Below are 27,522 nucleotides of genomic sequence, written 5' to 3'. Positions count from 1 at the left end.
AAGCGGAGCTGGGTCCCGTGAGAGGGGCACCCTTCAGCCTGGTCTAAGGCGTGAGAGATGGGGCTGAGGCTCGCTGGCAGGGGGCAGACACGACAGGCCTGCGCTTCTCTCATGAAGCCTCCTTTCTTTGCCCAGAGGCCAGGGCAAGCGCTTCCACTTTGGCCTCATGGGATGGGCTGCTCCTAGGCCAGCACAGAGCTAGGAATGATTATTTTTAATAATAATAATATTTTTTTTTATTTATACCCTGCCCTTCCCGGTTCAGAAAACCGAGCTCAGGGCAGCTAACAACAAATTTTAAACACTTAATTGATGCAACAAAAAACAGTATAAAACATGAATAACAATAAATTCTGAATTCAAAAATCAATTTGGGGGGGGGGGAATCCATCCAACAAACATTAGATGATCACCAGGGCTAGCTGGTTAAATTAGTCCTATTTGGGCCAGCAAGGAGATCAGGGGAGAATTAGCTGTGGGATCCCAGAGCGGGTAATCTTCATAAAAAGGGGAGGGGGAGGGAAGGAAGGGGAATAAAGGCTACGTTCAAATTGAAAGCCACGCGGAACAGCTCTGTCTTACAGGCCCGGCGGAAGGAAGTTAAATCCTGCAGGGCCCTGGTCTCGTGGGGCAGAGCATTCCACCAGGTCGGAGCCACCACTGAGAAGGCTCTGGTCCTGGTGGAGGATATTTATCACATTTAGATTTATTACCCTTCCCTCCAAGGAGATCAATGGGCTGTACATGGTTCTCCTTCCCTCCCCTTTATCCCCACAACAACCCTGTGAGGTTGGTTGCATCCCCAAATCACCCACATGGGAGCATAGATTCAGCCTGCAGGTGACCGGGGGGGGGGGATGCAAGTGAACACCCCCTTCCTCCCAGCATCCTTAGATGAACCACCAGAAGCCTGCCCCAAATACCTCCCGCCCGCCTGCCCCATGGCTGTGTCCTCAGAAGCCCCATGGAACAGTCTCTCTGTTCCATCTGTCAGGGTTTATTGAGTTGCGATTCCTGCATTCAGGGGTTGGGCTGGATGACTCCTGGGGAGCCCAACCCCCCAATTTTACCATTCTATAAAGGGCTGAGTCCAGGCCCAGACATATGGGGGGGGGGGTCCATATGGGCCACTTGGCCGGGCCTCCGATTCCAAAAGGGGGCCTTGGTCAGCATATTCATCTATATTTTCCATTTTGTCTTTATATGCAGATACAGTTCAAGCCTTGAAATAAAATTATTTGTCAGCATAACTTTTGTGAAAATTATTTATATACTTACTTTAGTTATAAGGCTTCAGTTATCCCGGGGGTAAAAAAAAGGGGGGCCCAGTATACCTGAAGGAGCGTCTCCACCCCCATCGTTCTGCCCGGACACTGAGGTCCAGCTCCAAGGGTCTTCTGGCGGTTCCCTCACTGCAAGAAGCGAAGCTACAGGGAACCAGGCACAGGGCCTTCTCGCTGGTGGCACCCGCCCTGTGGAACGCCCTCCCACCAGATGTCAAGGAAATAAACAACTACCTGACATTTAGAAGAAATCTGAAGGCAGCCCTGTTCAGGGAAGTTTTGACATCTTAGTGTATTTTTGGTCTTTGTGGAAGCCGCCCAGAGTGTCTGGGGAAACCCAGCCAGATGGGCGGGGTACAAATAATAAATTATCATCATCATCATCTACCTGCCCTGGGCCTCTGCCAGGCTCTGCAAGGCCCTGGCTGACCCCAACTCAGTCCCACAACCCCCCGCCCCCCCTGGAAACCCCACACCCCCTTACCAGGCTTGGGCCTCTCCATGGTGCTCTCCTGGCTGGCCACCCCCCCGGAGGAAGAGCAGGAGTCTCCGTTGGAGGCTGCCTCGTGGGCATAGAGGGGGTCGAAGGGCATCAGGGGCCGCTGCGCCTGTGGGGCTGCATACCTGTGTGTGGAACTGGGAGAGAGAGAAAAGAGAGAAGGAATGAGGCAGGTGGCAGCTCAAGAAGGCAAACTGAGGCTGCGGGGGGGGGGGGGGGGCGAATAACACCACCCAGGCTGCCTCCCCGTTCATTAGCAGGTTTTAAAAATACCAAATTTGTGGCAGGGGGGAGGAGAGGGAAGGAGGGGAATGAAGACGCGCAGCACTCCTCAGTTTGGTGGCCCAGGCAACGGAGGAACAGCCCAGAAAGAGGGGACAAGGGGAGGCTCAGAACACAGCCCCCCAACCACCGTTCTCCAGCTCCCCCCCCCCCCCCGAGCAGCAACGCTTCACGGCCAGACCTCTTGGGGCAGGAGCTGCAGTGGAAGACTCAAGTCAAGTCCCAGGCCAGAGGAAGAAGATGCCCTCTTCCCCAGGCAGGTGGGCAGGGGGCAGCAAGGGCAACCCACCCCCCACAGACCCTCGTCCTCTCTCCAGCTTCAGAGGGCGAGAGAGCAAGGAGAGGTTGCAGCAGGACCCATTTTCTGAGGCCCTGACTGGTGCCCTGCGAGGTTCCCCGTTGCATCAGGCGTGCCAGCCAACGGCTAATGCCAACCAGTGGCAGCAACGGCCCCCTGGGGAAAGGGAGAGGATGCTTCTCTTGGGCACCATGCCATGATGATGCCAGCCAGCGCCTCAAGCTCAACCTGCTGCCCCTTCCTGGCGCAACCCTTTCACTGCTCTCTCCGAAGTGGCCCAGCGCATGCCAGGCCGACCCGTCGCTCCCCCACACGCCAAGCGCTGCCCGTCTGGCTAATGCCCCCCCACCTCAGCAGGACTTGCGCCCCTTGTGCTCAGGGTGGGGCCTGGCACTGAAGCGCCCAAGCATTTTGCAGCGGGCACCGTTAGCGCAGAGTCGCCGTGAAGCGGAACGAAGAGGAAAAAAGGAGATGGAGGGTGCAAAATGCCCTTTCCCAACCCAAACACCTCCACCCGCCCACTTCGCAGGGTATCACAAGGTGCCAGCCAAACCTTCTCTGCCACTTGGCACCTTTTTGTCACACGTTGCAGCGCTAAGAAAAACCTGCGCCAACCAAGGACATCGCAGGAAACAGGTAGGTGCCTCTGCAGCTTTGCTACTTCTTGTCCCTATTTCTTTCACAACTGCTTGCCGTGCAGAGTGATGGGTGAAGCCCCCTGCCCTGCTGCCCCCCAAGCGACCTGGCAAGACGCCCCTGCCAGGGTGGGGAATCTTCAGCAGCCTGGGAACAAAGGCCAGAGCTCCCAGGGCTGGGGTCCCAAACTCTCTCTGCGCTGAGAATCGAACCCTCTGCCCTTCTTACCCCCTCGCTGCTGGGCCTTGCCCGGTTTCCACCTGAGAAACCGTTGTGCAGAGACCCCCTTGGGGTTGCCCCCCCCCCGGTGCCTACCTTTCCGGAGATGGTTTGTAGCGGGCGTAGGCCACCCCCGCCGCTGCCCCAGAAGAGCCTGGCATGGAGAAGCTGCCCGAGGGCTGGCGATAGGACAGGATCCTCTCTGCCCCAGGCTGCGAGGAAGAGAGCGCTGGGGGGGTTTCTGGGAAGCTCACTGGCCTGGCGGGAGAGAAAGAGAGAGAGAGAGATGTATCAGGAAGAGGAACTTCAGCGCTCTCCTCGGTGCCCAGCAGCTCCTCGGCAGGCAGCTCCGCACATATGCCTGACGCCAGAGCCTCTTCTGAACATCCTTAGCAGAGAGATAATGGAGCAATTAGTCAAAGGGGGGGGGGGAGGCAATGGGAGAAGGAAAGAGCTTGAGTCATGACCCACAGGGCACATGCGCTCTGCGGCAGGACCATCCAAAGGGCACTGGCAGGCAGGGAGCACCACCAGGAAGCTCCAAAGATGTCGGATGCAGCATCAGCAACAGGAGGGCGAGGCTGCCAGGGGGGAGAAATTGAGCATTCCAAGCGCCCCCCCCACGCCCGACCACCCTCTTCCTCCTCACCTCTTGCCATGCAGGGGCTGGGGCTCTCGGTAAGGGGCCACGGCGCTCTGCTTCGGGGTCCTGGTCAAGGACTGGGACTGGCTGTGGCTCGGCTGCGAGGAGCCGTGGGTGGCAGAGCTGCCCCACTGCCAGGCGGAGTTGCTGCGGTAGGGGGGCCGGTAGCCCACTGGCAGGCTCTCCTGCTCCCCCTTGGCCTCCAGGGTGCTCATCTTGAAGGACTCGGCCCAGCCCCTGCAGAGGGAGAGAACAGAGCAGAGGCGCACTGAGAAAAGCTCTCCACCGTCCGCACGGCACGGGGTTGGGCTGGATGACCCTCCGCACCCCTTCCGACTCTTGCTTTAGAGCAGCGGTTCTCAACCTGTGGGTCCCCAGATGTTGTTGGACTACAACTCCCATCACCCCTGAGCTCTGGCTTTGCTAGCTAGAGGTGATGGGAGTCGTAGCTCAACAACTTCTGGGGACCCACAGGTTGAGAAAGGCTGCTAGTGCCTTCGAAGTTGGCTCTCATGGCCTCCACCAGGCCAGAGACAACGTAAGCCCCAAGAGGGCCCGTCTGGCCCCGCATCCTGTCTTCGTGCCCTAAGAACCCAGAAATTGTGATAGACTGCCTCTGGAGCTGGAGGCTCCACAATAATAAGTAAGAAGAGCTCGGCTGCTGGATCAGGCCCAGACTCCTGTTTTCACAGGGACCAACCGGATAACGCCAAGGTAAACCCGCAAGCAGGATCAAATCACAAGAGCCCTGTCCCCATCTCCTGTGACTTCCAGCAATTAGCACTCAGGAGCATCGCTGCCTCCAACTTTGAACGCACAGCATAGTCATCCTGGCTGAGAGCCATCGACAGCCCTCCCCTCCTCCTCCATGGATTTGTCTCATCCTCTTTTAAAGCCATCCCTGGCTCCTGTGGGAGGGAGTTCCACAGTCCAACACTGAGCTGCATGAGGAAGGACTTTTCGGTTACCTGAGTCATGCACACGGCAGGGGCTGCCAAGATGTGCGGCTTATGAAACAAGGAGAGAGACATGTGCTCAGAAAGATGGTGGGGAGCTGTGCTCACTGACCCCCCCCCCCCCAAACACACTTTGCAGCTCCAATCCTCCAATGGCCTGATGTAAGAACTTGCATGCAATTCTCGGAAGCAAAGAATCACGCTGAGTCAACCTTTGCAAAGATCTCTTGCCATGACTTACGCTCCACTCTCCCCATCCAGCACGTGTCTCTGGGCTGCCCCCCCCCCCAATTCCAAAAGGAGCCCCTCTTTTCTGGCTCTCTCTTGGGAGACCCCAGGAGGGTTCAAGGCCAGGGGCCACCTCTGCACCAAACCAGAACTTCCGGCGCAGCGGGAAGGCTGCCTTTCAGAATGGGAGGGACAGCCTCCAGGCTCTGTGGGATTGATGAAGACACCCACCCACCTCGTGATGGGCTTCCCCTGGCCAGGTGGGTCTGCACCCACTCCTCTGGGGTGCTACTGGGGGGCACAGCACACAGAGCTGCAGATTTCACTCACCCAGGCAAGTCTCTAGCAAAAGCGAGCATCTGATTCCTCCTTCCGCCAGCTGGATCTCCAAAAAGCAGTGCTGGGAAGGATGAAGTCATTGGCAACAAGCCTTGGCAGGGGGAGCCCGCCCCCCGGCAACACCTAGCGCCGGAGCCGGCTTCCAGGGCCCAACAGCACCACCCCACTCAAATTTCAAGGCCTCCAATACCTGCCTCTGCTGTGGGAGCCCCACTGCCCACCCCCTTGGCTCCGTCGAGAGGAAGGGCAAGCCACTGCCTCAGTGCCAGTTCAGCCATTGTGCTCGTGCGCTCTGTTCGGCACCGGCAATTTGGTTGGGGGGGGCGGGAGGAGGGCGGACGTGCCGGCAAGCCGAGGGGTGCCTCAACTTGCTCTCCCAACCACACCTGGCGAATCAGGCAGGAAGCTGGAGAGGCCAAGGGCACAGCTGGGGCTCGCGAGGATGCTACTTAACTCTTTGCGGGCTCTATGCATCCGCCTCCTCTAGAGGAGATGAGTAAGTAGCCCACTCGCAGGCGGGAGCGGAAAGGGGCTGTGCAGGGTGGAGAACTTCCCCAAAAGGGAAAAGCCAGCATGAAATGCTCGCCGTCTTCACCTCTCTTGCTGCAAACGCAGCTTTTCACATCCAAAGCGCTTAAAAAACAGGAACCGCAACGCTCGCCTTCACCCCTTGCTGGGGAATTCCTTCCCCGCAGCTTCCGGCCGGATGCTGAAGTCAAACCTGAGGTGCGTGTCTGCAGGACGCACCCTCTTCCCACGGCCATTATTTGTTCTGGCAGCTTTTAATTCTGGGATTTAAGGTGTCGTGAGCTGCCCTGGGGATGTGCCGGTGAAGGGTAGGTAATAAACCTCTGAACAACCACAACGACAACACTAATGTTTACAGATGGGAGGCTGAGTCGGCGACCTGCCTGTGGTCAGCTGTGGCATGCAAGCCCAGAAGCCCCCCCACCCTCACGCCCACAAAGGGTCCGTGTGTAAAACTCTTGCCCACCACTTGGCCATGCAGCCTTCTGGCAAGAAGCGTTCGGATGCTGTTTAGATCAGGATCAATGTCAAGAGGACAATGGCTAAAGAACCAGGAGTACCGTATTTTTCGCTCCATAAGACACACTTTTTTCTTCCTAGAAAGTAAGGGGAAATGTCTATGCGTCTTATGGAGCGAATGCGTGGTCCCTGGAGCCGAATTGCCCAGGGGCGAAAAGCAGATCATGCAATGGCTGTTACAAAGCACGGATCCACATGGATTCTCAGGATTTTTGCACTGGGCTACCCCAAACTCACTGCCAAATCGCATGTTTGTGGCCACAGCATGAACCACAAAAATCATACACCCACTGTTTCGTTCCGATTATTTTTTTTTTCTTGTTTCCCTCCTCTAAAAACTACTTGCATCTTATGGTCAGGTGCATCTTATGGAGCGAAAAATACGGTAACTCCATCTCTACCCCCCTGCCGACGTCTCGCTCACCAGAATAAGAGTTTGCTCAGTAAGTAACAGGACATCTACCACCGGTCTTGCAACGATTGCTCCCAAGCATCCACTGACTACAACCTGGGAGAGATGATGCGCAGGGGCCGGGCTCTGTGCTGCCCTCCCCGCTAGACTCTGGACTTGAGCCGGGGACTGTTCCCTCCTGCTCTGGCGACTGGGAGGCCAGGAGCGGATCTGAATCCTGAACCGACATCTGAAACGGCTCCTCACTCTCCTCCCCCAGACTCCTCAGGCGCAAAACAGCTGTACGCCGGCATGGTTACGTTCCAGCAATGCAGGGTGCGGCCCTGATTCCCCCCCAGGGAGCCCTCATTCCTGAGCAATGCAGTCAGTCCTGAGTAGGGTGTCAGCACACCCGTCCTCGCTCTCTGTTAGCCTCTGCTCCTGGGAAAAGGGCGGAAAGCATCGTCCCAAGACGGAATGGCCAAGCCTTTGGAAGAACAAGTTTTGTTGGAGGAGGGCCAGCAAGGCTTCTTCAGGGTCAAGTCACAGAATTCTAGAACTGTAGAGTTGGAAGGGAACCCCAAAGTCATCTAGTCCAACCCTGCAGTGTCTAACCTGAAGGAGCATCTCCACCCCCATCGTTCGGCCTGGACACTGAGGTCCAGTCCTGAGGGCCTTCTGATGGTTCCCTCTCTGCGAGAAGTGAAGCTACAGGGAACCAGGCACAGGGCCTTCTCAGTGGTGGCTCCCGCCCCGTGAAACGTCCTCCCATCAGATGTCAAGGAAATAAACAACTAGCTGACTTTGAGAAGACATCTGATGGCAACCCTGTACAGAAGTTTTTAATATTTGATATTTTATTCTGTTTTTAATCTGTTGGGAGTTGCCCAGAGTGGCTGGGGAAACTCAGCCAGATGGGCGGGGTATAAATAAATAAGTTATTATTATTATGTTCTATAAGCATAGGGACATGGGTGGTCTAAACCACAGAGTCTAGGGCTTGTCGATTGGAAGGTCGGCAGTTCGAATCCCCATGACAGGGTGAGTTCCCGTTGCTCGGTCCCAGCTCCTGCCAACCTAGCAGTACGATAGCAGTACGATAGCACGTCAAAGTGCAAGTAGATAAATAGGTATTGCTCCGGCGGGAAGGTCCGCCAGAAGCGGCTTGGTCATGCTGGCCACATGACCCAGAAGCTGGACGCCGGCTCCCTCGGCCAATAAAGCAAGGTGAGCGCCACAACCCCAGAGTTGTCCGCGACTGGAAATGGGTGATACAGGAACTTCTGTGTACTTAAGACTCTCCAAAAGCCACTGATCAAGTCCCTCACCGAAAACTCTTGAGTAAGCGTAGCAGACACAGATTAACAGGAGAGGGCCTGTCACGGGATTCAACTCTACAGCTGCAAATAAAACGTTATGAGTGTGTTGTAAAGTGCAATAAACAAATGTAACACTAGATGGCGATTGTTAGCCTTATGGCGAATTCAATACATTTTTCAATATGGGGGAAAAAAGCATTTCCGCAGCGTTTTTTTATATGTGTCTAGATTCCACCATGGACTGATAACTGGTTAAGGAACAGGAGAACCAGAGAACAGGTATGTGGAAAGTCCCTCAAGCATCGCTTGGGCCTCTGCTTTCTAACTTGTTCACAAATGACCTGGAGTTGGAGGAGAGCAGAAGGGGGCCAAATTTACAGATCACATACCGGAGCAAAAAGGGATCGTGAGGAATTGAAACTAGAGTAATGTGAAGCCCATTGGCTCAAAATATTTCCTCACTTGGCATGTGTTTAGGGGGAGCTGGAACTGGCAGTGACTGCCCAGGAACGAGATCATGGGGTTGTACTGAATTAGCAAAATCCAAACGTTGACCCAGCCATCCTGATTTCCGTGCACAAAGCTTACTGCAGAGATTAGATGGTAGTCAGTCTTTATTGAGTCTTTATCTTTACTGAGCCATTTGCTCTGATTGGTTTATGGGGCGCTTAGACAACACTGGGGGGACGCGGGTGGCGCTGTGGGTTAAACCACAGAGCCTAGGGCTTGCTGATCGGAAGGTCAGCGGTTGGAATCCCCGCGACGGGGTGAGCTCCCGTTGCTCGGTCCCTGCTCCTGCCAACCTAGCAGTTCGAAAGCACGTCAAAATGCAAGTAGATAAATAGGTACCACTCCGGCGGGAAGGTAAACGGCATTTGCATGCGCTGCTCTGGTTCCCCAGAAGTGGCTTAGTCATGCTGGCCACATGACCCGGAAGCTGTATGCCGGCTCCCTCGGCCAATAAAGCGAGATGAGCACCGCAACCCCAGAGCTGTCCACGACTGGACCTTACGGTCAGGGGTACCTTTAGACAACACTGAGACTCCATCCTGCCTGATTTCTAGGCTTCCCCTCATCGCTCATCCACCCACCCCACATTTCTCAATACATTTCTCTGTCACTTTCCAAACTGCAAGAAGTCTCTTTTGAAACATGGATATGTTGCGCTGGGGAGACAAAGAGCACAAAACACCCAAACTCCCCTCTCCCCACTGCTCCAGCACTTGGGGGGTCAAGCGACCACCTCCCCACACACCCTGAAACCTCCTGGGCCTGCGGCAACTGGGACCTTAGGGTGACGGCTGGGCAATTAATAAAAACCATAACAGCAAACAGTACGCCATAAGTGACAGACACGATAGCACGGTTTCAGAAAATGAGAGGATTTCAGGTGATAAATCCAATGGGATGGGATGCGTTTGGATTACCCGCAGAGAATGCGGATATTGATCATGGCTTTCATCCAGCAGACTGGACACAAAGTAATATTCGGAACATGCGAGAGCAGCTTGAAGCGTTAGGCTTGTATTTTAGTTGGGATCGGGAAATAACCCCTTGTTTGCCAGAGTACTATAAGTGGACACAGTATCTTTTTATTAAGCTTTATGAAGCGCGGTTAGCCTATGAAAATGAAGCAATGGTTAATTAGGACCCCGTGGATCAGACTGTTCTTGCTAATGAACAGGTGGATGAAAATGGCTGTTCGTGGCGTTCGGGAGCAAAAGTGGAAAAGAAATACCTCAAACAGTGATTCATTAAAACATCTGCCTATGCAAAGGCTTTGCTCATTGGTTTGTCAGATCTCCCCAAGTGGTATGGAATAAAGGAAATGCTAGCTCATTGGTTAGGAGACTGTGTTGGATGCTATTTTTGAGAGCCAGTGTGGTGTAGTGGTTAAGAGCGGTAGTCTCGTAATCCTGGGGAACCAGGTTCGCGTCTCCGCTCCTCCACATGCAGCTGCTGGGTGACCTTGGGCCAGTCACACTTCTGTGAAGTCTCTCAGCCCCACTCACCTCACAGAGTGTTTGTTGTGGGGGAGGAAGGGAAAGGAGAATGTTAGCCGCTTTGAGACTCCTTAAAGGGAGTGAAAGGCGGGATATCAAATCCAAACTCTTCTTCTTCTTCTTCTTCTATTTTGAGTTCATGCTAAAGACTAAGAAACCAGATGTCAAAGAGAAAAATAACTACCAAACTTTTAGAAGACATCTAAAGGCAGCCCTGTTTAGAGAAGCTTTTAATGTTTAATAGGTTATTGTATTTTAGTGTTTTGTTGGAAGCCGCCCAGAGTGGCTGGGGAGACCCAGCCAGATGGGCGGGGTATAAATAAATTATTATTATTATTATTATTATTATTATTATTATTATTATTATTATTATTAAAGGTAAAGGTGAAGGGACCCCTGACCAGTAGGTCCAGTTGTGACTGACTCTGGGGTTGCGGCGCTCATCTCGCTTTATTGGCCGAGGGAGCCGGCATACAGCTTCCGGGTCATGTGGCCAGCATGACTAAGCCGCTTCTGGCGAACCAGAGCAGTGCACAGAAACTGCGTTTCCCGCCGAAGCGGTATCTACTTGCACTTTGAGGTGCTTTCGAATTGCTAGGTTGGCAGAAGCAGGGACCGAGCAATGGGAGCTCACCCCGTCACGGGGATTCGAACCACCGACCTTCTGATCGGCAAGTCCTAGGTTCTGTGGTTTAACCCACAGTGCCCAAGCCTAAATGGATATGTTGCTTGAGGCAGAACTGAGCATCCACTGCAACATCAGCCACAAGCCTTGCCCATCACTCACGGGGACAGTAATGGAGACCCGGGCGCCACCGAAATGATGCCGAGACTCCAATTCCCATCAGTCCCAGCCAGCATGGCCAATATGGGAGCTGTAGTCTAACTGATCGCCGAAGAATGGATGCTTTTGAATTCTGCTGCTGGAGGAGACTCTTGAGAGTCCCATGGACTGCAAGAAGATCCAACCTCTCCATTCTGGAGGAAATCAGCCCTGAGTGCTCATTGGAAGGACAGATCCTGAAGCTGAGGCTCCAAGACTTTGGCCACCTCAGGAGAAGAGAAGACTCCCTGGAAAAGACCCTGATGTTGGGAAAGATGGAGGGCACAAGGAGAAGGGGAGGACAGAGGATGAGATGGTGGGACAGTGTTCTCGAAGCTACAGTCATGAGTTTGACCAAACTGCGGGAGGCTGTGGAAGACAGGAGTGCCTGGCATGCTCTGGTCCAGGGGGTCACGAAGAGTCGGACACGACTAAACAACAGTCTAACTGAACTTCAGGATGGCCCTTCCTCAGGAGAAGGCGGGATCTCCTCCACCAGAGGCTGCACAAGCCGTTTGCCAGGGACCCCGAACCAGCCTCCTGCCTTGCAGATCCGGCACTGACAACACAGCTTCCACAGCTCTTGTCAGCTCTGCAATGCGCAGCGGGAGCAAAAGCGTCCAAAAGGGGTCCATGCGAGGCCACCCAATGGGCACGGCTGCACCCTCTTGGCACAGCACAACGGTTTGGTGCAGAAAAAGACAGCTGTGTGGTGCCAGAGGGGTCCTTTTGCTGCTGCCAGCCTGCCAGGTGTTGGACGCAAAGCAAGGCCGGTGTTACCTGCGAGGGACGCCGTCCTCATGCGGAGGGACGATGACCACCTTCACCGTCACAGAGGTGCGCAGCCAGTCGATCATCTGGTCATGGCTGAGAGTGACCACTGCCACCTTGCAGATCTCCACCAGCCGGCTGCCCTGGCGCAGCCCCGCTTGCCAGGCAAAGCCATAGTCCTCCACCTCGGCCACCGTCCCGTCAAACTTCACGTGGAAGCCCAGCTGCCCCAGCCCGTTCCTCCGCAGCGTCATCTCCACCGTCTCGCAGCCAGAGGTCATGACCTAGGGAAAGAGTCGGGAGGAGCAAAGAAGAGTGGAACCGTAAGGGACCCCGAGGGTCATCTGAGGGATCACAGCTCAACCTCTGCTTAAGAAACTTAAATGAAGGATTGCACCCCATCTTCCAGTGGCAGGCGGTGAAATTCTTCGGAGGGGAACAGTTACGGTCAGAGGCGCTGGTTTGCCAGGACACGCGTGGGATGTTGTGACGTCCCAATGTTCCAAATGTGAGCATCTTGCCTCTCTCCCTAAGCTTTCCAGGCTCTGGGAAGGAGGCGCCAGGCTTTAACACTTTATTAATTAACTGGGAGGGATGTGGGTGGCGCTGTGGGTTAAACCCCAGAGCCTAGGACTTGCCAATCAGAAGGTCGGCGGTTCGAATCCCCTCGACGGGGTGAGCTCCCGTTGCTCGGTCCCTGCTCCTGCCAACCTAGCAGTTCAAAAGCACATCAAAGTGCAAGTAGATAAATAGGTACCGCTCTGGCGGGAAGGTAAACGGCGTTTCCGTGCGCTGCTCTGGTTCGCCAGAAGCGGCTTAGTCCTGCTGGCCACATGACCCAGAAGCTGTACGCCGGCTCCCTCGGCCAATAAAGCGAAATGAGCGCCGCAACCCCAGTCGGCCACGACTGGACCTAATGGTCAGGGGTCCCTTTACCTTTACTTTAATTTACTGGGAACATTTAGGGGACCAGTCTAGCCCCCCCAGTCCACCAACCACATGCCACTGCCACCTTCCGAAGGAGACCGTTCCGCTCTGCAGCGGCTCTATCACAAAGTTATTCCTAAGCTTTAGTTGCAATCTGCTTTCCCCCCCCCCATAATTTTATTTATTTATTTATACTTATCAGGTTTATACATTTCATTAATTTTACAATCATTTTAGCATTTCAAAGCTTCCCCCTCTTTCTGCGGTTCCTTGAATTTATTTTTGAATATCTTCTGCATATCCGAATTCATTTAATTTGCTCATTTAAGTAACTACTTTAAATATATACCCTTATGAAACTACAGGTCATTACAATAACCCTGCCAATGTTTCTACCTGTCTGCAATTTATCTGTAAATACCGTATTTTTCGCACCATAGGGCGCACCGGACCATAGGGCGCACCCAGTTTTTTTGGGGGGAAACTAAAGGGGGGGAAATTATTTCCCCCCCAGGCGCGGAGCTGGACCGGGGGAAGCTCGAGCTTCCCCCGACCCCAGCCCCCAAACAGGCAGCTCTCTGCAAGCTGTGGGAGCGCTCCCGCTGCTTGCGGAGAGGTCCGCGAAGCCTGGGCGCGCTGAGCTCAGCGCGCGCAGGCTTCAACATGCAGGCAAGTCTCCGCAAGCTGCGGGAGCGCTCCTGCTGCTTGCGGAGAGGTCCGCGAAGCCTGGGCGCGCTGATCTCAGTGCACACAGGCTTCGGCATGCTGGCAACTCTCCGCAAGCAGCGGGAGCCCAGCGCTGGGCTCCCGCTGCTTGCGGAGAGGTGTGCGAAGCCTGGAGAGCGTGAGGGGTCGGTGCGCACCGACCCCTCTCACTCTCCAGGCTTCAGCGAAAGCCTGCATTCGCACCATAGGACGCACACACATTTCCCCTTCATTTTTGGAGGGGAAAAAGTGCGTCCTATGGTACGAAAAATACGGTATTCAGTAGACCAGTTCCGTTCTTTTATGAAACGTTTATTATCTTGATTTCCCTGTAACGGCTCTGACCATCAGGAAGTTACAGTGGTACCTTGCAAGACGAATGCCTCGCAAGACGGAAAACTCGCAAGAAGAAAGAGTTTTCCGTTTTTGAGGTACTTTGCCAGACGAATTTCCCTATGGGCTTCCTTCACAAGACGAAAGCCCATAGGGAAATCTCCGGTGACAGCGGGGAAGCGCAGCGCGTCTTCCCCTCTGTCCTCGGACCTCCTCCGAAGGCTGGCGGTGGGGCGGAGAGACCTCCTCCCGCCGCCAGGCTTTGGAAAGCTGCTCCGAAGGCTGGCGGTGGGGCGGAGAGACCTCCTCCCCCCGCCAGGCTTCGGAAGGCTGCTCCGAAGGCTAGTGGTGGAGCGGAGAGACCTCCTCCCCCCGCCAGGCTTCGGAAGGCTCCTCCGAAGGCTAGTGGTGGAGCGGAGAGACCTCCTCCCCCCGCCAGGCTTCGGAAGGCTGCTCCGAAGGCTAGTGGTGGAGCGGAGAGACCTCCTCCCCCCGCCAGGCTTCGGAAGGCTCCTCCGAAGGCTGGCGGTGGGGCGGAGAGCCCTTCTCCCTGCGCCAGCCTTCGGATGGCTGTTCTGAAGGCTGGCAGTGGACCGCCAGCCTTCAGAACAGGTCCGGGGACAGAGGAGAAGCGCAACGCGCCTTCCCCTCTATTCCCGGACCTGTCCTAAAGACTTGCGGTGGGAGGAGGCGCCTTCCCCTCTGTTCCCGGACCTGTCCTGAAGGCTTGCAGTGGGAGAAAAGCCCTTCTCCGCACCGCCAGCCCGGCAAGCGGTTTCCATAGGAACGCATTAATTGATTTTCAATGCATTCCTATGGGAAACCGTGCTTCGCAAGACAAAAAACTCGCAAGAAGAAAAAACTCGCGGGATGAATTAATTTCGTCTTGCGTGGTACCACTGTATTCCTAAGCTTTAGTCGCAATCTCCTTGCCTGTCATTTGAAAACACTGGCTCATTTGAAAACTCCCACTTCCATGGGACAGCCTTTCAGATACAGTGGTACCTAGGGTTAAAAACGTAATTCGTTCTGGAGGTCTGTTCTTAACCTGAAGCACCACTTTAGCTAATGGGGCCTCCCGCTGCCGCTGCGCCGCCGCTGCACGATTTCTGTTCTCATCCTGAAGCAAAGTTCTTAACCCGAGGTATTATTTCCGGGTTAGCGGAGTCTGTAACCTGAAGCGTCTGTAACCTGAAGCTACCGAGGTACCACTGTATTCTTTCACATCAACCCCCAGTTCTCTTTCCCCAACTCCCTCTACCACTCCTCCTAAATAAGGCTTGGTTTCCCAACTTGGTTTCAAACTGCCATCTGCTCCTCGCAGGCATGCAAAGGGCCCAAGGATCTAAGGGTGTTATCCTGACTTAATGTCACTGACCTTCAGCCGCTGCACAATCTCCTTGATGTCCTCCGGGTTGCTCTCCAGGGCCCGGATGAAAATGTGGTCCCCGCGCCCGTAGAAGATCTTGATGCTGAATGTGTCCGGCGTCCACCCGATCACGTCCGCGCAAAAGCAGTTGAAGACCACCTCCTTGGTGCCCAGGTCCAAGAGGACGACAAACTCGTTGGAGATGCCCAAGATGCACTCAATCTCCAGCCCCTGGGTGTAATCCTGCGCCTGCACGTGCCACGCAATGGCCCCGGCACTGTGCTGCTCGGCCCCCGGCCGGGCTTTCGTCTTCTCCTTCTTCTTGGAGGCCAGCGAGATCAGGTTGAACTTCCCCGTGGAGTCAATGGGCGTGCTGGTGACGCAGTTCTCCGCCAGGTCCTTCAGGTACTCCTGCCGTGTCCGCGTGGCCATGGTGTGGAACTTGTCCGACTTGTGGGCTGCATTCTCGGCGTTGATCACCTTGGCCAGCAGGAAGTCCCGGAAGACGTCGGATTTGTGGAAGGCGGCTCGGCTGGGGATGGCTGGCCCAAAGGGAGGGACGTCTTTGGAGCGGGTCACCGCCACGCTGGGGACACGGAAGGAGAGAGGGGGGAAGCACAGCTTGGACCAAGCAGAAGGCAGGAGCCAGCCGGCAGTAAATCACACCATGGGAGTTAACTCATTATTAGCCAAAACACACACGCTTGTGATTTCTGGACTGGACGAGCCTTGGGGTCCCTTCCAATGCTATGACTTGGCTGAGGGTCAGGCCTCATGAGTCCAGCAGTTCATCCCTGGTAGGTCTTGCTCCACGGATCAGTTGCCCAGACTGAAAGTTCCCACCTCCCCTCCGCCATCTCAGTCTCCACCTCTCCAGGGTTTCCCCCAAGCAATCAGAGCCTTAGCCTGCGTGAAGCCAACCTCCTCTCCGCTCTTTTCATGCCTCTCCTGGTTCTGGGAGACCAGGGAGGAGGGGAGCTGGTCACAGCAGGAGGGGGAGACACCTGGGCCACTTCACCAGCCAAACTCATCTCTGCATCTTGGCTTGCCTCTTCTCCTGCCTCTGAATCTGGGCCTCTTGCTGCCACCTGTTTTCGCTGAATGATGTCGTGGTGACCTCATGTGATGGGTGGAATAAAGGGTGGCCCCGCCCACTCGTCAAATTTGCCCCTGGTCACCTCAAAAGCTCACTTGGCCCATAGGATAAGCATTCCTCTGACTAGCGTCAGCTCTGCCTGAGGGGCTTCCTCCCTCCTTCTAGAATGACTATTGCAGGGGGTTGGACTAGATGACCCTGGAGCCCATTCCAACTGCACCATTTGATGATTCTGCCAGAGAGTCTGTGGGATGAGCTTGGGGCCCCTTTCAGGGAGGGGGTGTTACCTGTAGCAAACGTTCTCTGTGCAGGGATTCTGGGCCCGGACGATGATGAAGACATGCTGGAAATGGGAACGGATGTTCTGGGGGGTAAAGGGCAGAGCCCCCGGCTCCTGGAAGATGATGGTGACAATGTCGTTCCCAATGTGCCTCTTCCTGAGCAGCTGGAGGAGGAAGGAGACAGAGACAGACAGAGGGGGTCTCAGTTACTCATCTGAAGTGTTCCTCAAACGCATTTTCATCCAGACCCAGGGCCACGCGTGCAAACGATACAGTTCAGAACATGTCCAGCATTCCTTGCTCTCTGGGGTCAGGGAGACCCAACATTTTAATTTCATTTTCCGTTTTAATTTGCACACGGCTTTTCTTCTTCGCTGCTAGAACACAAGGTGGTTCTGCAAGCTGCAGGACCAACAAAATAGACAGCGAAGATCCCACATCTTATAATCTGATCAAATAAGTCTTTTTCTTAAAAAAAAAATGCAACCCCACTCTCGTACCTGCTGCCTATTGTTGGGGGTGTAAGGAAGCATCGTGGAGACGTGGAACATGATTTCGTAGCCCTGGTAGGTGGTGTAGAGAGAGTGGGTGCCCGTGGAGTCGGCTGGAAGGCAAAAGCAAGCAGGAGAGAGGCTCAGGAGGGACTGGCAGCGGGGACTAGTGGGTGGAGAGGAGGGATGGACTGGGTGGCTCCTTCACAGCCTCCCCCCCGAGCAGCCAGAGAGAGTTGGGGAACGGGAGGTTTCGGGGGGGGGGGGCAGAGAGCAGCCGGCCTTCTGCCTGCCCCCAGCAAATGGCCGGAGGGACCTACTTTTGGTGTCCAGCTGGGCGGCATACTTGTCGAAGCCCCTGAGGCACACCTTCTCCCCCAGCAGCGCCAGGAACTCCTCAAAGGCAGGCCCGGCCTCTTCGTTGTTGTACATCTCCTCCTCAGAGCTCTGGTCGGCTTTGCAGTACAGGACGCCCACCTTGTGCTTGCGGCAGAGCTGAGGGGGCAGAAAAGAGAGGGAGACACACAGCCGGGTGAGAAGCGCCAAGCAGGGGGAGCCCACTGGGCAGAGGCCTCGCGAGAGACACTTCCCCTGCCACGCGTCGCAGGATCCGGCCACGACGGGGCCAGCCTCCTTCTTCCCAGACTGGCAGAAGGGCACGAGCAGGAAAGGGAGACAAGGGCGTCCTCAGAGGAACGCCTCAAGGTGTCCTGAATCTACCTGCGCATGTTCAGAGTGTTGAGACCATAGCTGGAACAGGCCACAAAGGGGAGTCCAGCACCCCGCTTCTCTCTTTTTTTAAAATAATTTTTATTGATTTTAACATATAAATTATAAAATGTACCACAAAACTTATCACTTATACAATCTTTTTAGACTTTCATCAGCACCTCTGATGATCGACTGTTTTAACCACTTCTTATGCATTTCTTAGGGACACAGGTGGCGCTGTGGGTTAAACCACAGAGCCTAGGACTTGCCGATCGGAAGGTTGGTGGTTCGAATCCCCGTGACGGGATGAGCTCCCGTTGCTCGGTCCCTGCTCCTGCCAACCTAGCAGTTCGAAAGCACGTCAAAGTGCAAGTAGATAAATAGGTACCACTCCGGCGGGAAGGTAAACAGCGTTTCCGTGCACTGCTCTGGTTCGCCAGAAGCGGCTTAGTCATGCTGGCCACATGACCCGGAAGCTGTACGCCGGCTCCCTCGGCCAATAAAGCGAGATGAGCGCCGCAACCCCAGAGTCGGCCACAACTGGACCTAATGGTCAGGGGTCCCTTTACCTTTTATGCATTTCTTAACTTTAAATTGCCTTTACATCTCTTAACAAATCATCCTTCCCCTTCTCCATTTTAGCAATACTTCCAATACTCCTCCTCACCCTGCTTCTCAAAGATGCCAGCCAGCGTCCCGAATGCGAATCCTGAAAGCAGGACCTGATCAGAACAGCAGCGGAAGGAGAACAAGGTCCCTGCGGCTCGCAGCCATCGACAGCCGTCTCCTCTGCCATCGATTTGTCTATCTTTGCCACCCAAGTTGAGGCCACCCCCTGCCTCCCAGGGAAATGAGTTTCAGAGTTTATGTCTGCCGTCTGAAGAAGGACTTTCTTTCGGATCTTCCCACACTCAGCTTTTCCCATGGGGTTCAAGCATGACCATCATCTCTCATCTTTCTCCACAACAACGGTCACTATCGTCTGCATCTCGGCCAGGTCTTCTCTTGCTCAACTTTTTCCGAAACTGCAAAGTCCCAAATGCAGAACCTTCCCTCGCCCCGCGGGGATCCCCTGATCTCTCTGGCTGCCCTTTCATCTCAAACCTTCCCAGATCTACTGCAGTTGTACCTTGGTTCTCAAACAGAGTCCGTTCGACACCCAGAACTGTTCGAAAACCAAGGTGCGGCTTCCGATTGGCTGCAGGAGCGTCCTGCAGCCAATCAGAAGCCGCGTCAGATGTTCGACTTCCAAAAACCACTCGAAAACCGGAACACTCGCTTCCGGGTTTCGATCGTTCAAGAGCCAATTTGTTAAGGAGCCAAGGCATTTGAGATCCAAGTTACGACTGTACATCCTTTTGGAGGCAAGGCAACCGGAGAGGCAGGCAGTAGGGTGTCTGCCCCGGAATCTGGTGGATCTCTCCTGCTCCGGGAATCTGCCTCATCCCCTTTCAGAACCTTCAGTGCCCATCCCATTTTGCATACCTCTCCCGATATGCCCCACGGAGGACCTTAAGGTCCATAAATAGCAACACCCTAGAAGTCCCGGGCCCTAAAGAAGTAAGATTAGGCTCAACCAGAGCCAGGGCCTTTTCAGTGATGGCTCCGGCCTGGTGGAATGCTCTTTCTCATTAGACCAGGGCCCTGCAGGATCTGATTTCTTTCTGCAGGGCCTGTAAGACAGAGTTGTTCTGCCTGGCCTTTGGCTTGGAATCAGTTTGATTCCCTTCCCCTCTTTCTTTTTTCCTTTCTCCTCCTGTGAAGAGGCTGCATCTTAATGTTTTAATGTTGTATTTTAATCTTGTTTTTTAAATTGTATTTTAATCAACTTGTTTTTATCATTGGTTGTTAGCCGCCCTGAGCCGGTCTTGGCTGGGAAGGGCAGGGTATAAATAAAATATTATTATTATTATTATTATTATTATTATTATTATTATTATTATTATTATTATTATTTCCCACAAATTGCTGACATGTCTTTTCTTCTGTCTGATACCCCCAAGCTCTAGTATTATTTGGCACATGCATGTTTCTCTCCACCCCATCTCTTGCCCTTCACCCTACTGACCAGGGAGCAAGGACAGAAGAGGGGCCAATGCCCACCCCCCTGGCCATCCCACCCCCCACCTCGCTCACCCCCTGCTCGTCCAGCTTCCGCAGCTGCTCCGTGACTTTGGGGACGCTAAGGGCCAGGCGGAGGCAGTGGATGTTCAGCTCGGGGACCACGTTCTCCAGAACGTCCTTGAGGGGGAGCCCACGGACGGTGCCATGCTTGGTGGAGGTGGGCGTGGCATCCTCCAGGATGGAGCCGCGGAGGGTGGTCAGCTGCAAGGAGAGAGAGAGTCTGGTCAGAGGAGCCTTCTCGGCATTTCCTGTCCGGAGCTGCCACGTGGGTGGAGCTAACCGACACGGACCGCTTTGTGGTGTCTCCCGCCCCCAGCAGAGCGGAAAGCCAGCGGGTGAAACTGGCCCAACAGGGCAGGCTGCCTGCCAGGCACCCGGGAAGAGAGGCTGCCCACACGGCTCAGGAACAGGGGCCCCTGGAGACGATGCTTTCCTCCATTTTGGTCTCAGAGTGTTGGAAGAGAGGGATAATAAACTGTTTTTATATGCAGTAACGGCAGCAAGAATGTTACTGGCACAGAAATGGAAATGAGAACTACCGACCAAAGAAGAATGGCAGACGAAATTAATGGACCCTGCAGAATTAGATAAGATGATAGGATGGATTTGAAACCTGCGGGACCAGAGATTCTCAGAGGATTGGAGTAAATATCTGAACTATCTGAAAAGCAATTGTACTAAACAGATTACGCTAGCAGGACTTCAAGAAGTTTTGTAAGGAGGGCTATGCGAAGTATTGCAGAGAAGATAATAGAGTTATTATTTAAAGGTAATTGAAAGTAATAGAGAAATTAAGAAATGTAGATTAAGTGATAAAGATTGAAAAATCTTCAAATGTGGTTGATGGAAGTCCAAAACATTGTATAAGATAAGAAAGTATGTGATATGATTTTTGGAAATTATTTGGAAAAATCTATATATCTATATCTATAATCTATATCTGTATCCATAAAGGTAAAGGGACCCCTGACCATTAGGTCCAGTCATGGCTGACTCTGGGGTTGCGACGCTCATCTCACTTTACTGGCCGAGGGAGCTGGCGTACAGCTTCTAGGTCATGTGGCCAGCATGACTAAGCCACTTCTGGCGAACCAGAGCAGCGCACGGAAACACCATTTACCTTCCTGCCGGAGCGGTACCTCTTTATCTACTTGTACTTTTGACGTGATTTCGGACTGCTTGGGTTGGCAGGAGAAGGAACTGAGCAACGGGAGCTCACCCCGTCGCGGGGATTCAAACCGCCAACCTTCTGATCGGCAAGTCCTAGGCTCTGTGGTTTAACCCACAGCGCCACCCGCGTCCCATATCTATATTTATATCTATATCTATCTATCTGAGTGTTGGAAGAGAGAGGCAACCTCGAGACACACCTCAGGGCCCCATTCTGAACATTTAAAGGTTTGTCTCCAATTCACTTTGCAAATTTCAAAGCTTTGCGAACAGAGATTGAGAAACAGGAAAGCTGGAAGAGGAGATGTTTGGGCTCCAGTTTTCAAATAGCAAGGTGGCTTCTTGTAGGGAAGACCGTTCACTTTCCCTAGATAATGGAAATATATATCTTGAAAAGGGCAGTCAATTCAAACGGAGGGTTGGAAGCTCTCGCAGATAAACGATCTGGAGAGCTGCAGAACGGATTCCGAAGAGCATCTTGGAATCCACGCTTTTGCTCTGAGGTTGCAAAACAATCCAGAGCAAAGGACCCCTGGGAAGGTGGGGGGCCAGCCTACGAGCCCCACGGAGACCCCAGCCTCAGAGCAGTCAAGGCCTGCTCTCTCTCTCTCCCCCCTGCCCTTTTATTCATGAGACCCGCCTGCTGGTGTGCTCCTCCTCTGGCTGAAGCAGCAAACGCAGGCCCTGCGCTGAGTTGCAATGCCCTCTGCTGGGCTCTGGGGAGCTCCTCATAGCTCAGAGACAGGAGGCGAGAGCAATGGCTGCTTAGGACCCCAGGCCACGCTTGTGACCCCTCTTTTCAGAGCACAGTAACATGGGGGGGAGGGGGCAACTGCTTTCCACAGGAAGCTGCCTTATATCAATTCTCCCTCGGAAGGTGGGGGACTTGCCTTCGTTGGAGGTTTTTAAGCAGAGGTTGGATGGCCCTCTGTCAGGGATGCTTTGGCTGTGATGCCTGCAGTGCAGGGGGTGGACTAGATGACTCTGTGGGTCCCCTTCCAACTCTCCAGTTCTGAGGTTCTACGATCCACCTATCTGCTGACATCATGGAGGTGAAATCAGCCGGTGAGCAGGGCTCCAGGCTCCAGGGTTCTGGGATCGTGCTGGTGGGACTGACCTTTGCAAGCCAAAGGACTGAACCCTCTGAAATCCGCTTGTGAGCAGAGAGGAGATAAGGATCTGGCCTGCCCACCAGAAAAGTATCCAGTCCCAATTGTTGCAGGAATTTAAGGAATTAAATTCCTTAAATTTAATTCCCCTGGAGGTTAATTCCGTAGAGGTTGCCCCTCCAGCAGATATCATGCACATGCAGCCCACTACCAAAACCAGCACAATCGCTTTTGTGACTTTTGTGATTTGTCCCCACAAAACACCCCATCCCAGTTTCTTCCCATCTATTCAAAGGGCCTTTGCTGCACAATACCAAATGTAAGAATTCACTGATAAATGCATCTATGTACTGGCTCACTGGGAAAACTTCAGAAATTCATATAGACATGTGAGCTCAGCTCCTCAGCAGCCCCTCTGCCTGAGTGATGATCCCTGGCCTCCTGATACCTGAGTGACAGACAGGTAGCCATTCCAGAAATAACAAATCCAGATGAAGACAAAAGCGTGTGGTTAACTTGGCTGGGAAACAGGGAAATGTAAGTATCTCTTTTGTTTCACTTGATGGGTGTTTGGTGGAGGGCAAGGGGAACCATGGGGCAGGGTCCAGGATGCTCAGATTTCTGCCACCAGACCTCCCCTTTCATGATGTAACCGTGATGTAGTTTGGGGGGGAGTGTAACATGGGGATTAGCAGCTAATAAAAGTTTGGGTTCTCTTTTGTTCAGGGCTTCCATTTTGTTCCACCTGGTGGCAGGTGGGAGTCCTGTCGCGACAGTCTTCAATAAAGACCAAGCCTACTGGCTGCTGTTTTGCCCTGGTATTCCTGGCTGGTGTCCTTGTTTTTTGTCCAAGGGAGCACTCAGATTTCTCCGATAACACAATGCAAACAAGTAAGATGCCAAAGGGCAGTTTCTCCGGGTCCTGCAGCTCATGAGGCAGCAGCGCCCACTTTGCAGAGAAGGCAGCCTGGCAGACAAGCTCCCCAATGCCGCTCAGTCGCTAAAAGGGACCGCAGAGGAGCCGGAGGGGCCATGGGGCAGAGCTACTGCCGCTTCTCAATGGAAGCATCCTAAAAGAGACAGTCCTCCCTGTTCTGGTCACAGCAGCTGGCATAGCAAAGGCTCATTGGGGCGGTGTGTGCCCTGGATTAGACCCGGAGCACCCGAGAACTTGCTCGCACCACCCGAAACTTTCCCCGAGTCAAGCAAAGCACTGCTTTTGAGCAGAAGACAGTAAGAAAGGATTCAGTTACACAAGATCCAGGTTTCAAATGGAAGTGATTGAAGGGAAAGTGAAACTACTGAAGGCTGCATATAGCATACTGCTAGAATGGGAGACGAAAGATGAAGGGGTAAAATCAGTCATGATTAAATGGGCACAAGATATAGGTCATAACATTATGTTGGAAGATTGGGAAAGGTTCTAGAAAATTGGCTTAAAATTTATAGATTGTTCTCTGTTGAAAGAAAATTATATGAAGATGATGTATAGATGGTATCTGACTCCAGTGCAGTTAGGAAAAATGTATAAAACCAGTGTAAGGAGAAGGAGGGAACATTTTATCATATGTGGTGGGATTGTAATGAAATTAAAAAGTTTTGGGAAATGATATACAATGAATTGAAGAAAATGTTCCATTTAGCATTTGTTAAGAAACCTGAAGCATTTTTGTTAGGAATTGTAGGAAAAGACCTGCCAAGGAAACTGAAAAATATCTTCATGTATGCGACAACGGCGGTGAGAGTCTTAACAGCACAAGGATGGAAGAATGAGGAAACCCTGACTAAAGAACTATGGCAAGAGAAGCTGATGTACAATGCAGAATTGGCAAAATTGACTTATAAACTACAGGACAAGGATAACCGTGACTTCAAAGATGAATGGGAACCTTTTACAAAGTACTTAAAGAAACAACAAAGTGAACTGGACTCCTTGGCAGGTTTTGAATAAACAATAAACAATATTGACAATAACCAGTCAGATTTATACAATTTTGTAAAATGCAGAGAACAGCATCTGTAGAGAAACCAGAGATTGGAGCTGAGGGAAGTCAAGGGGGGAGGGGAGGGTGGGTTATTTTATGGGGAGGGGGGAATCAAGGATGATATGTATTAAGACAATATGTTTTGTTAAAATTCTTAATTAAAATATTTTTTTTAAAAAAGCACTGCTTTTGAGCAGGAGATGTCGTTATCCAACACAAACACACGCAGGGCTCAAGTGCAAAACCAGCCTTGGGCTTCCGAGGACCAGGCACACAGCTCAGAGAGATGTTTGGGGGGCCAGAGATTTGGGAGGCGGGGAGAAAAGCAGCAAGGTGCTCTGCGGCCCAGCAGTGAGGGGTCTGTTCCCAGCAAATGAGGGCAAACTGCCCACCCACTTCGGCACACAACTTCTGTGGGACAGGGAGCCATACGTTTCCCTCCCTTGGTGGATTCTGTGGCTTCTTCCAACCCCCCCCCCAAGCTCAGCATTCCTCCCCCCCCCCACTGTCAGCCTCCAAGGGGCTTAGGTTAGACTCTCGCTCTGCAGACATTTATGGAGGAAGCGGATGCACTGCATGAACCCTGGGAACTCGGTGGGACAGGACAAAGGCCAGCGGGGAAGGAGCTAAAAAGCCTGGGAAGGAAGTGGACCCAAGAAGCGGCCGGCTGATGGATCAGACCAGAGAGCCCTCAAGCCCAGTGTCCTCCTCTCACAGCAGCCAGCCAGAGGGAAAATCAAGACGATTAAGAAAATTAAGAGGAGGGTGCTAGGGAAATTGAGAACACAACACCTCCAACAAGAATCAGCAGCAGCCCCTCTAGCAGAAGCTCTGGGGAAGTCAATGCCAGGCAGGAACACAAGAACCGCAGAACTGTCGAGGTGTAAGGGGCGCCCAAAGGTCATCCAGTCCAACCCCCTGGAACGCAGGAGTCATAGCAAAAGAATCTCTGACAGAAGACCAACTTCTGCTTAGAAACCTCCAGGCGGTTGGAGGATGGATGGCGGCTAATGGATTGAGGTTGAATCCTGACAAGACAGAAGTACTGTTTTGGGGGGACAGGGAGCAGGCTGGTGTGGAGGACTCCCGGGTCCTGAATGGGGTAACTGTGCCCCTGAAGGACCAGGGGCACAGCCTGCGAGTCATTTTGGACTCACAGCTGTCCATGGAGGCACAGGTCAATTCTGTATCCAGGGCAGCGGTCTACCACCTCCACCTGGTACGCAGGATGAGACCCTACCTGCCCGTGCACTGTCTCACCAGAGTGGTGCACGCTCTGGTTATCTCCTGCTTGGACTACTGCACTGCGCAATGCGCTTGGACTACTGCAATACGCTCTACGTGGGGCTACCTTTGAAGGTGACCCGGAAACTACAATTAATCCAGAATGCGGCAGCTAGACTGGTGACTGGGAGCGGCCGCCGAGACCATATAACACCGGTCCTGAAAGACCTACACTGGCTCCCCGTACGTTTCCGAGCACAATTCAAAGTGTTGGTGCTGACCTTGAAAGCCCTAAACGGCCTCAAAGGCCCAGTATACCTGAAGGAGCTTCTCCACCCCCCATCATTCTGCCCAGACACTGAGGTCCAGTGCTGAGGGCCTTCTGGCAGTTCCCTCCCTGCGAGAAGCAAAGCTACAGGGAACCAGGCAGAGGGCCTTTCTGGTAGTGGCACCCGCCCTCAGCGCTGTACCTAAAGTGTCCGGGTAGAACGATCCAGAGGTCCGTTTGTAAACCAAAACAGGTTGTAACCCAAGGCGCGCTATCACCATGGGGCCTCAAAAAAAAAATTGTTCGTAATTCCCCCCCAAAATGGGTTGTAATCCAAAGAAAGGTTGCAAACCGGGACACACGTATTTGTAATCCAAAACGTATGCAAACCAAGGTACCACTGCATACTTGCCTCGACAAGCTTTTCCAGTTGGGTGAAAAGGCCTCGGCCGCAGGTTTCATAACAATGCCGGTTTTTTTAAAGCCCTTATCGTTAGATGTTTTTGTTTTCAAAACTATCTTTAAGCCGCTTTTCTGTGAACTGAGTTAAGACGCACGCGGAAGGCGATCCATAGAGGAACAAAGCAGCGGCCATAGCAGCAACCTACCTCGCTGGTTCGGAAGATAATCCTGTACTGGTACTGAGGCCCGTGATCTCGGTGGTCCTCCAGCTTCTCTCGCCGGATGCTGACGGCCACCGGGCCCAGCTTCTCGTCCACCCCAAAGTAGTTGGCATGCTCTGCAGAGAGAAAGGGGGGGTATTCATCCAAAACAGCAGCAGAGGCTCCCTGTCTCAAGACACACACACACACACACACACACACACACACACACACACACACACCATGCTGGAAACATGGGAGGCAAACTTTGGCTGAGTCCAGCAGCGCCCAAATTGGGGAGTACCACCCCCTGGGGTGCTTTGGGATTACCTAGTGGGGTGCTAAGAGGCAAGGAGGTGATCGAGGGCGAGCACGGGAGGCTGAACCCTCCGTGTGCATGGATCACTTGCTCCTGCCTTGCAGCGGGTTGGACTAGAAGACCTCTGGGGTCCCCTCCAACTCTGCAATTCTAGGACGAAACACATTCCTCGCTTCATATTTGAAGTTCTCCTGCTCTCGTTGCTTTCAAACCGATTTCTTTTGTACTTGCGAGCTCTCACAAGAGAGCCAGTCACTGGTAATAGCGGTTGATTAACTTATTAATTAGTTATTGTACATCTGTGGTTTGTTTATGTTTGGCAAGTAGCTATATATCAAGATTTCACGCTCTGAATTTTTCCCCACCCTTGTGCTTTTCGTAGGAATGCCTAACAATATTTTTCATGCAAATACTCTTTGCTGAACGTTCTTTTCATTTTTAGCTAAGAATATCAGATCAGACCACAGTTTAAAAACGTCTGCCATAGTCCAAAGTTAATTCCATTTTCACTCTGTGTGTTTCTCCTTCTTGCATACTGGGCCAAGTGAATTGTTGCGAGAGCAAGCTACAGTCTAGCGATGTACAGTGGTGCCTCGCAAGATGAAATAATTCGTTCCGCGAGTCTCTTTGTCTTGCGGTTTTTTTGTCTTGCGAAGCATCCCTATTAGCGGCTTAGCAGATTAGCGCTATTAGCGGCTTAGAAAAATGGGGGGGGGAGCGAAAAAACTCGCAAAACTCACAAGACGTTTTCGTCTTGCGAAGCAAGCCCTAGGGAAATTCATCTTGCGAAGCGCCTCGAAAAACGGAAAACCCTTTTGTCTAGCGGGTTTTTCGTCTTGCGAGGCATTCGTCTTGTGGGGCACCACTGTAGTTGAGATCCTAGAAGTGGCACCCCAGGGGTCATCTAGTCCAACCCCCTGGCGCAGAGACATTCCGTTGTTGAAATCGTAATCTAGATTTAAGGTGCCAGTTGCCACCTAGCTTATATATCTAAATTTCTAACACTGCTGTCAGGGATTCTTAAAGAGAGCCATCCAAATTTTGCTTAGAAACCTCCAAGGAAGGAGAGTC

The 27,522-nt window shown here is 53.0% G+C and overlaps 1 protein-coding gene and 1 long non-coding RNA gene across 3 annotated transcripts in view; both read right to left on the bottom strand.

Annotated features, from left to right (window-relative positions):
- The window catches only part of LOC310851804, a 442,605-nt gene that overhangs the window by 78,566 nt on the left and 336,517 nt on the right, over window positions 1–27,522 (bottom strand). The window lies entirely within an intron of this gene.
- Window positions 1–27,522, bottom strand: part of SIPA1L3 (signal induced proliferation associated 1 like 3) — a 104,681-nt gene that overhangs the window by 24,280 nt on the left and 52,879 nt on the right. For both annotated transcript variants that reach the window (XM_083753589.1, XM_083753590.1), the window contains exons 3-12: window positions 26,139–26,269; window positions 19,787–19,975; window positions 17,260–17,434; window positions 16,949–17,052; window positions 16,455–16,612; window positions 15,081–15,657; window positions 11,747–12,021; window positions 3,867–4,097; window positions 3,314–3,475; window positions 1,768–1,919 (exon numbers count right to left, since the gene is read on the bottom strand). In XM_083753589.1, the coding sequence (XP_083609715.1) occupies window positions 1,768–1,919; window positions 3,314–3,475; window positions 3,867–4,097; window positions 11,747–12,021; window positions 15,081–15,657; window positions 16,455–16,612; window positions 16,949–17,052; window positions 17,260–17,434; window positions 19,787–19,975; window positions 26,139–26,269 (2,154 nt within the window). The remainder of the gene's footprint in view (window positions 1–1,767; window positions 1,920–3,313; window positions 3,476–3,866; window positions 4,098–11,746; window positions 12,022–15,080; window positions 15,658–16,454; window positions 16,613–16,948; window positions 17,053–17,259; window positions 17,435–19,786; window positions 19,976–26,138; window positions 26,270–27,522) is intronic.

Source organism: Podarcis gaigeae (genome assembly GCF_964106915.1).
Source record: "Podarcis gaigeae genome assembly, chromosome: 8".
Classification (NCBI taxonomy): Eukaryota; Metazoa; Chordata; class Lepidosauria; order Squamata; family Lacertidae; genus Podarcis; species Podarcis gaigeae.
The sequence above is the reverse complement of the archived record's forward strand: the minus strand, read 5'-3'. Positions and strand labels throughout refer to the sequence as shown.